The 9,734-nt window shown below is 39.4% G+C and overlaps 1 protein-coding gene across 1 annotated transcript in view; it reads left to right on the forward strand.

Annotated features, from left to right (window-relative positions):
• The first annotated feature begins 627 nt into the window (after nt 1-627).
• The window catches only part of ERO1B (endoplasmic reticulum oxidoreductase 1 beta), a 51,742-nt gene continuing 42,635 nt past the window's right edge, over nt 628-9,734 (forward strand). Inside the window, 2 exon segments of the mRNA XM_026649666.2 lie at nt 628-905; nt 9,659-9,734. The exon segment at nt 9,659-9,734 is cut by the window's right edge and continues 12 nt beyond it. Of these exon segments, the coding sequence (XP_026505451.1) occupies nt 804-905; nt 9,659-9,734 (178 nt within the window). The 5' untranslated portion in view covers nt 628-803.

Genomic DNA, 9,734 nt, shown 5'->3' on the forward strand with positions numbered 1-9,734 from the left:
CAAAATATGGCTATTTTTATTTAAAAACAATCCTATATTTTGCAATAACGGCCCAAACCCCAGCAGCAGTGAATTAGGAATTATAACTGGTTTCAGGCACCCGGCTTGCCCAAGCTCCCCACTGATTTTGGGGGGTTACCATCACATTTTCTACCTTTAAAATAATGAGTATTTTCCTGTGGGGCTGCACGAAGGAACCCCCACTGACTGCGACGTGGGAATCAGCCAGTGACGCGCTTGCCCCCCAGATGTGTGCGCCAGGCACAGAGGCCACGCAAGGCGCGAACTAGAGGCCAGCCAGCTGTGCAGACGACGTCACAGAAGACTCTCTCGGACGCCCCCTAGCCCCTTGCGCAGGGGGAGGGGGACAGGAGGCTCTGGGCAGCCCTAGCTCTGCCCTCCTCTCCCTCCCAGTGACAGGTACTAAGTCACCTCCCCTTGTTTTGGAGGTGCGCGTGGTTATCTCTGATTGGCCGCCGCTGGGGCCCCGCCTCCTGTAGTCCCAGCCCCCAAACCGGACTGGGAAGTGTAGCCCGTTGGACTCCAATTCCCAGAGTGCTTTGCGCGACCGGCGGCGGTTGGCGGCTGGGGGCCGGGCCGGGGCAGCGCACACGGGAGCGTGGCTGAGGCGGGCGGAGGTGAGCGCGGCGCCCTCTCCTGACAGGTGCCCGGCAGAGGCAGCGCCGACAGCGTCAGCCGGTCCCTGTGCACCCGAGTCCATCCCCTGCCCGGTGCCGAGCCCTTGGCCGCGCGGCGGAGCGGGGCGAGGGCCCCCCGGGGTGGCGGGGCGAGGGGGGAGCAGCATGAGCAGCGTCCGCGGAGCCGCCCGGAGAACAGCGGCGGGGACGGGGCTGGCGGTGAGTCTCCTGCTGCTGGGCAGCATCTGGAGTCCGGTGGAGGCCCAGGTGAGAGATGGGGCCCGGCGAGGGGCTCTGGCGGCGGGAGGGGTCGGCGGCCGGCGGCTGCTGCCTGTGTCGGGGGCTGGGGGACGGACCCTGGAGGAGGAGGAGGACTGGAGTTCCGGGCTTTCCTCCTTCGGCCAGTCCCCAGCTGGATAACGGCTCACATGTGTGCAGCGTTTTCTGTCCTGAGGGATCCCAAGAGCTTGGTGGACTCTGGGTTTGGTGCTGCTGGCTGCCCTCTGCTTCTGCTGATCCGAAGAGGGGGACTGCAGGTTGTCAGCAGTTTGCAGGACCAAGCATTATCTACTTGATATCTCTTTCCGCTGCCTCTTGCTGAGTGAGATGCGCTGAGGTTTCATTGGGGAGCTATTTTGGTTTCATTTGCTAACAGTAGCAGAGCAGATGTTTAATGTGGCTTACTTGTAACCGTGCCAAGGGGGTATATAATTGGGGTATTCTATGAAATTTTGAAAAGATGAATGCACAGAGAAGTTCTCTGTTATGGGATATAATAATATTTTTATACAAAGATTCAGACATTAAATAGAGGAGTTGCTTAATTCAGGAAGCAGTACTTTATATACATATGTACAAATTTCATTCTAAACAATCCCAGAGTGCTTCACAAGATATGGGTTGTATCATGCCATTCGTTTTTAAGCAAACCTCTGACTTCTTTAGGAAGTCTGTGGGAGGTATAGTATGGTCTATTGGTAGTACTTTAGGACCTGGGAGTTAGAGCTTGGAACAGAACTCAGGTCTCCTGTTACTTTGACTGCTCTTTAGTGATGTTGCATATCAATTAAGCTCTGTTACCCCCTTGTACAGATGGAGATAGTAATGCTTACCATTCTTTTTGAATTGTTTTGAGAAACTGAGAGCGTCATATGCCAAAAATACTATGGAAGTGGAGAGTCTTTTACTTTTATTTATCAGAAACAGCCATATCTAAGGTAGCAGCTGTGATGTGGGAGGGCAGGTGAAGCTTTGGCCAAAGAGACTAGGGAAAACCTATGGAATCATTGACATCCACGCAGAGCAAGCAGATTCTTGTTGTCTCTTTTGGTTGTTTTAAATATATATTTACATTTTAAAGGTTTTCATACCGTGAAACCTGCCCTACAGTAAGTGACCATCCAAGGGACTGTCAATAATCACTTGCCCAGTATCAAAGGGGTAGCCGTGTTAGTCTGGATCTGTAAAAGCAGCAAAGAGTCCTTGCATGCATCTGAAGAAGTGGGTATTCACCCACGAAAGCTCATGCTCCTATACGTCTGTTAGTCTATAAGGACTCTTTGCTGCTTGCCCAGTATAGATTACCTTTTATTTAAGTGAAACGAATCACTCAAGCCGGACAAATTCAATGTGAAAATAAGGTGCACGTTTTTAAGTGAGAATGGTTAACCATTGAAACAAGCTACCTAGAGAAGTGGTGAATTCTTCTTGATGTCCTCAAATTACAGTTAACACTGGATGCCTTTCTGAAAGTTATGCTTTAGTGAAAAAAGAGTTAGTGGGCTCAATACAGGAGTAACTGGGTGAAATTTAATGGCCTGTGATATATAGGAGGTCAGAGTAAATGATCTCCTGGTTCCTTTTGGCATTAAACTCCATGAATATATGAAAATGTGTTGGAAATTTCATGGAATACATTAAATGATACATCCGTCCATATCCAAATTAAATTGCCTTTAAAGCAGGGTTGGTGTTTTGTTTTGTGTGTTTGTTTTTTGCTGGTGGTCCTTAATGCTGTCATTAACAAACCTTAATGCAAGTTTTGCTGTATGTTTAATCTTTAAACTGGGAGGGATATCAATTGTTTTTTTAAACCAAGGTTTATACATTTGTAGGGCTGTCGATTAATCACAGTTAACTCGTGATTAACTCAAAAAAATTAATTGTGATTTTAAAAATCACGATTAATTGCACTGTTAAACAATAGAATACCAATTGAAATTTATTACATATTTTTGGATGTTTACTACATTTTCAAATATATTAATTTCAATTACAACACAGAATACAAAGTGTACAGTGCTCACTTTATATTATTTTTTATTACAAATATTTGCTTTGTAAAATGATAAATAATATTTTTCAATTCACCTCATACAAGTATTGTAGTCCAATGTCTTTATCATGAAAGTGCAACTTACAAATGTAGGTTTTTGTTATATAACTGCACTCAAAAACAAAACAATGTAAAACTTTAGAGCCTATAAGTCCACTCAGTCCTACTTCTCGTTCAGCCAATCACTAAGAGAAACAAGTTTGTTTACATTTATGGGAGATAATGCTGCCCACTTCTTAATTATAATGTCACCTGAAAGTGAGAATAGGCATTCGCATGGCACTGTTGTAGCCGGCGTCGCAAGATATTTACGTGCCAGATGCGCTAAAAAAAATTCTTCATGCTTCGGGCCATTATTCCAGAGGACATGCTTCCATGCTGATGACGCTTGTTAAAAAAATAATGCGTTAATTAAATTTGTGATTGAAGTCCTTGGGGGAGAATTGTATATCTCCTGCTCTGTTTTACCAGCATTCTGCCATATATGTTTCATGTTATAGCAGTCTCAGATGATGACCCAGTGCATGTTCGTTTTAGGAACACTTTCACTGCAAATTTGACAAAATAAGAAGACACCAATGTGAGATTTCTAAAGATAGCTACAGCACTCGACCCAAGATTTAAGAATCTGAAGTGCCTTCTAAAATCTGAGGGGGACAAAGTGTGGAACATGCTTTCAGAAGTCTTATAAGAGCAACACTCTGATGTGGAAACTACAGAACCCAAATCACCAAAAAAGAAAATCAACCATCTCCTGGTGGCATCTGTCTCAGATGATGAAAATGAACATGCGTCGGTCTGCACTGCTTTGGATCGTTATTGAGCAGAACCCGTCATCAGCATGGACGCATGTCCTCTGGAATGGTGGTTGAAGCATGAAGGGACATACGATTCTTTAGTTCATCTGGCATGTAAATATCTTGTGTCGCCGGCTACAACAGTGCCATGCGAACGCCTGTTCTCACTTTCAGGTGACATTGTAAACAAGAAGCAGGTAGCATTATCTCCTGAAAATGTAAACAAACTTGTTTGTCTGAACAATTGGCTGACCAAGAAGTAGGACTGAGTGGACTTGTAGGCTCTAAAGTTTTATATTGTTTTATTTTTGAATGCAGGGTTCTTTTTGTACATAATTCTACATTCATAGTTGAACCTTTCATGATAAAGAGATTGCACTACAGTACTTGTATTAGGTGAATTGAAAAATACTATTTCTTTTGTTTTTTACAGTGCAAATATTTGTAATAAAAATAAATATAAAGTGAGCACTGTACACTTTGTATTCTGTGTTGTAATTGAAATCAATACATTTGAAAATGTAGAAAACATCCACAAATATTTAAATAAATGGTATTCTATTACTGTTTAACAGTGTGATTAATCATGATTAATTTTTTAATCGCTTGACAGCCCTATATATTTGTAATAAAATATTAAACATTAAATAAAATATTTGAATTACCCCCTGGTTCTTTACAGTGTTTTAACTACTAGTTTTCTCTCTCTCATTTTGCGTATGCAGCAAAGTGGTAAAACTGTGAGGAGCAAAACAAGGTATCCCAGTTGGTTTTCTAATGAGGAAATATGTTTAAGCAATTAAAATACAACCACCTGATAGCACACCTTTTAAGGTTGTCTGTATAAATGTGCTAACATTGTTACTGCATTCATGTATTCTATGCAGAACTTGTATGTTTCACAAGATAACTAAACAAATTTAGATGTTTCTATAAATTCCATATTTTAAATGCATATAACTTGGCACTTAAATCTTGTTTAAGCATAATTTTTATAAAAGGTTGACTTATATTGGAAAACAAGTTAGAGAATTAAGTTAACCGGTTACATGGCATGTTTTATTTATTTTTATATATATATATATATATATATGACAACCGACACTTTAATAAAATACTTTAATACACTTCCTGGAAACAAGATTGTGGGGTAGTCACTTTTGATCCATATGATACAAATAAAATTAAAAGTAATACAATAGTATTTTTCAATTTGTAATTAATTTGAATCTTATAGTTGCTAGTAAGACAGTGATGAGAGACATGCATACATTGTGGTTATATTTAGCTGGTCTGTTTTCCACTTCCTATAACACGTATGCATTGTGTATAACAGTTGTAACTGAAAAATTAATATCAGCATTAATAATTTAAGTGCCTTGTTATGTTATCTAGAAGTTTCTCATTCTTCTCCTTCCTAAGGGGAGATATGATAGAGGTATATAAAATCATAACTGTTGTGGAGAAAGTGAATAAGGAAAAGTTATTTACTTGTTCCCTTAATATAAGAACTAGGGGCCACTAAATGAAATTAATGGGCAGCAGGTTTAAAACAAATAAAAGGAAGCTCTTCTTCACACAGCGCACAGTCAACCTGTGGAAGTCCTTGCCTGAGGAGGTTGTGAAGGCTAGGACTATAACAGGGTTTAAAAGAGAATTAGATAAATTCATGGAGGTTAAGTCCATTAATGGCTATTAGCCAGGATGGGTAAGGAATGGTGTCCCTAGCCTCTGTTTGTCAGAGGGTGGAGATGAATGGCAGGAGAGAGATCATTTGATCATTACCTGTTAAGTTCACTCCCTCTGGGGCACCTGGTATTGGCCACTGTTGGTAGACAGGATACTGGGCTGGACGGACCTTTGGTCTGACCCAGTATGGCCATTCTTATGTTCTTAGGTCCTTATGTTCCTCAGTTTTATATATAAAACTGAACATTGCCATGTTTTTCAAGGTAAGAAGTGGAATATTTAATGAGGTGTTGTAGATGTAATTTTTGTAAATAGACTTATTTTAACAAAAAGTTTTACATATCTATTAGCACTAGAAATGTTTTCATTAAATTGTTAGTTAAATTTCAATTAAGTGTCTAAATCCCTTCCTCCAAAGGCAAAAATTCCTTACAGTATCAGAAGTAAAAGTACTGTATAAGAAGCAGAAAAATGCTATGGACCAAATTCAGTTGTGGCATAAATTGATGCAACTCCATTAAACTCACTGGAGGTGTGATAACTCATGCCAGGGCAGCATTTGGCCCTATACTTGTCAAGTGAACTAACCAGTCTAGTTTCATTGTCCAAGATCAATGAAATGCAACCCCAGAAAAAAAAAATACCCCAACAACCCAGCATGAATAGTGAAAAGTAATAGGTTTTTAATATTATTTGTTCTAATAATGTTTTAACACAGGATCTTTTTAAATGCAATTCTTTTTCTGACAATGTAGTAAAGAGAATTATTTCCATGCAAATATTCAAACACGAATAGAGAAGATGCAGAAACCTGATACATTTAATTTACTGAATGATAGAGTACTTTGAAGTAAGATAAAGCTCTGAGTGTGGAATCCACACTAGTAGAACCGCTCTGTAAATTTAATGAGTAGCTTGAAATCCCTTAATCTATTTTGCTGGTTTATCATGAACGAGGGTTATCACCTTCCAGTGTTGTGCCTTGACACACAATATGGGCCATATAAACACCTTCAAAGAGTATCTTAATACAATTATAACAGTGTTTAATTTTAAATACACTTTGCAAAGAGTTTTTTTGCTATTTATAAAAACATTGTCTCACTTTTGAAAACAGATAATTGGAGATAGTTTGTATTGTTTCTTATCTATGTTGTAAACACTGATATTTTTGATAGTCCTTTTTTTAAAATTGTTTTATCTTTAGACTCAGGACTTCTCAGATGTCATCTTTCTCCTCATTTCTGAAGGGTCCATCTTTTATCTTCAGTGTTTTGTTGCTTGCTGAATAACTCTTAGTTTGTGTTTGGAAGACTAAAACACAAGCTGTAGGTTTTAATGAAAAACAATAATGTGTAGCATTGTTCTATTGCCATTTCTATAGTTGACCATGGACTAAGATCTACAAGTATGGTTAAATTTATTAAAGGCATTTAAAAATGCTTTTAGTGTTTTAAATTGTAATTTTAGGCACTGATACTGCAAACACTCATGTGAGTAGCTAGGCTTACTTGAGTAACGACCAGTGGGATTAGTCATATAAGTATTTACAGGATCAAATCCTATGTGTGTCATTAAATCAGCCTCTGTACCAGATGACTGGAGGGTAGCAAATATAATGCTTATTTTTAAGAGAGACTCCAGAGGTGATGCTGGCAGTTACAGGCTGGTAAGCTTAACTTAAGTACCAGGGAAATTGTTTGAAACTATAGTAAAGAGCATAATTATCAGATGCAGAAACATGATGTGTTGGAGAAGAGTCAACATAGCTTTGTAAAGGGAAATCATGTCTCACCAATCTACTAAAGTTATTTGATGGCATCAAGAAGCATGTGAAGAAGGGTGATCAGTGGATATAGTGTGCTTGAGCTTTCAGAAAGCCTTTGACAAGGTCCCACACCAAAGGCTCTTAAGCAAAGTAAGCAGTCATGAGAGAAGAGGGAAGATTCTCTCATGGATCAGTAACTGGTTAAAAGATAGAAATCAAAGGGTAGGAATAAATGGTCAGGTTTCACAGTGGAGAGTGGTAAATAGCAGGGTCCCCCAAGGATCTGGGACCAGGGCTGTTCCACATATTCAAGGGGGTAAACAGTGAAGTTGCAAAATTTGCAGATGATACCAAATTACTCAAGATAGTTAAGTCCAAAGCAGACTGTGGAGAGTTACGAAGTGATCTCGCAAAACAGGGAGACTGGGAAACAAAATGGCAGATGAAATTCAGTGTTGATAAATGCAGATACAATATGATGGGGTCTAAATTAGTTGTTATCGCTCAAAAAAGAGATCTTGGAATCATAATGGTTAGTTCTCTGAATACATCATCTCAACATGCAGCATAAGTCAAAAAAGCTAACAATGTTAGGAACCATTATGAAAGGAATAGATATTGCTGTTATATAAATCCATGGTATGCCCACACCTTGAATGCTGCATGCAATTCTGGTCACCCAAAAAGACACATTAGAATTGGAAAAAGTACAGAGAAGGGCAACAGAAATTATTAGGAGTATATAACAGGTTCCGTGTGAAGAGAGAGTCTGGGACTGTTGAGCTTAGAAAAGAGATGATTAAAGGGTGATGGCATAGAGGTCTATTAACATCATGAATGGTGTGGAGGAACTGAAAAGGAGATGTTGTTTATCCCTTCACATAACACAAGAACCAGGGGTCACCTGATGAAATTAATAGGCAGCAGGTTTAAAACAAACATAAGGAGATACTTCTTCACACAATGCAGAGTCAGTCTGTGGAACTGGGGGATATCGTGAAGGTCAAAAATATAACTGGGTTCAAAAAAGAATTAGATATGTTCATGAAGCATAGATCCATCCATAGCCATTACTCAAGAGGGTCACGGATGCAACTGCATATTCCAGGCATCCCTAAACCTCCAAATGCCAGAAGCTGGAACTGGATAACATGGGAGGGATCATTCAAAATTGCCCTGTTCCGTTCATTCCCTCTGAAGCATCTGACGCTGTCTGTTGTCAGAGACAGGATACTGGGCCAGGTGGACCATTAGTCTGACCCACTATGGCTGCTCTTATATTATTATTAAAACTGTAATGTATGTAACAGTCTATTATTCTAATACTTTTCCTACTACATTCTGCAGATAAGTATCAAAATACTTTAAAGAGCTGGAAGTATAATGTAACTATTCCTCTTTTAGAAATGGGTTAACAGAACTTATTTTAAACTCAAAGTGAAGTATTTTAAGATAATGCAAGATTTTTATGTACATTAGGGGTTCAATTGCATAAGTTGGTAAACAATTTCTGTCACAGTACTATGCATCTCAGAAAATCGTGTCTTAACATAATATATCCTCCTGGTTTGGGAAATGTAGGCCCTTCAGGCTGCAACATGTTCCATAGAAACTGACTCCATTGAAGTACAAATTGCAGGACCACAGCATTAATCTCCATAGTTGCTACGTTCGAATAGTATTGCACCTGGAGGTGGACTGATGCCAGACCATGGCATCAGAAATTAGTTTTCTATTCTAAACGAGTGTAAAGATAAGATATTGTCACCCCTCTTTGAGTTTAGAGGTTAGCTAAAATTCAGGGTCCTATGGTTTTGTTTGAGGAGAAATTGATGACACAGCCAAATACCTTTTGATACTATCCTGTTTATTTACAAAGAATGTACAAAGTCCTGTTTTCTTGAACATAGCAGGAATCAAAAGGCAGGAGACAATTTCTTTGCTCAATGGTTCAAGCCCCTTTTTAGACAGCACTTTGCCCAAAAGCTCGCATAGCTTTCACTGAGGGCCAGACTATCAATGCTTCTGTGACTATGTCTAATGCTTGCTTGCTGACTCTCTCTCTTGCCTTCTAACTTTCACAGACACACAAAACTACAGAAAACAAAATCTCTGCCTGCATATGCCTTTTTTTTGTGTGTAAGCTACTATTTTTCAGCTGTCCTATTCCATAAAGGAGCTAAACTGTTGCTTGCACAAATTAAGGGTGGCTGTTACATCCAATGGTTTCAGCAAGCGTTTAACCCAACTCATAATAAAACTAAATTGTCAATGATGCATTAATGTAATAGTTATCTAACTCCTCATCCACCTTTATTAAGAAAAATCTTTTAATTTTTGTTGGGGTTGATTTGTTTAACTAAGAACTATTTTTACTACCTTGAATCTTGGTCAGGAAAGCAATAGAATATAATATATTCGTTTCTTGTAGCTCACCGGAGTGTTGGATGACTGCTTGTGTGATATAGAAAGCATTGATGACTTCAATACTTACAAGATCTTCCCCA

Source organism: Terrapene carolina, unplaced genomic scaffold (genome assembly GCF_002925995.2).
Source record: "Terrapene carolina triunguis isolate 2854851 unplaced genomic scaffold, T_m_triunguis-2.0 Scaffold85, whole genome shotgun sequence".
In the NCBI taxonomy this organism is placed as follows: Eukaryota; Metazoa; Chordata; order Testudines; family Emydidae; genus Terrapene; species Terrapene triunguis.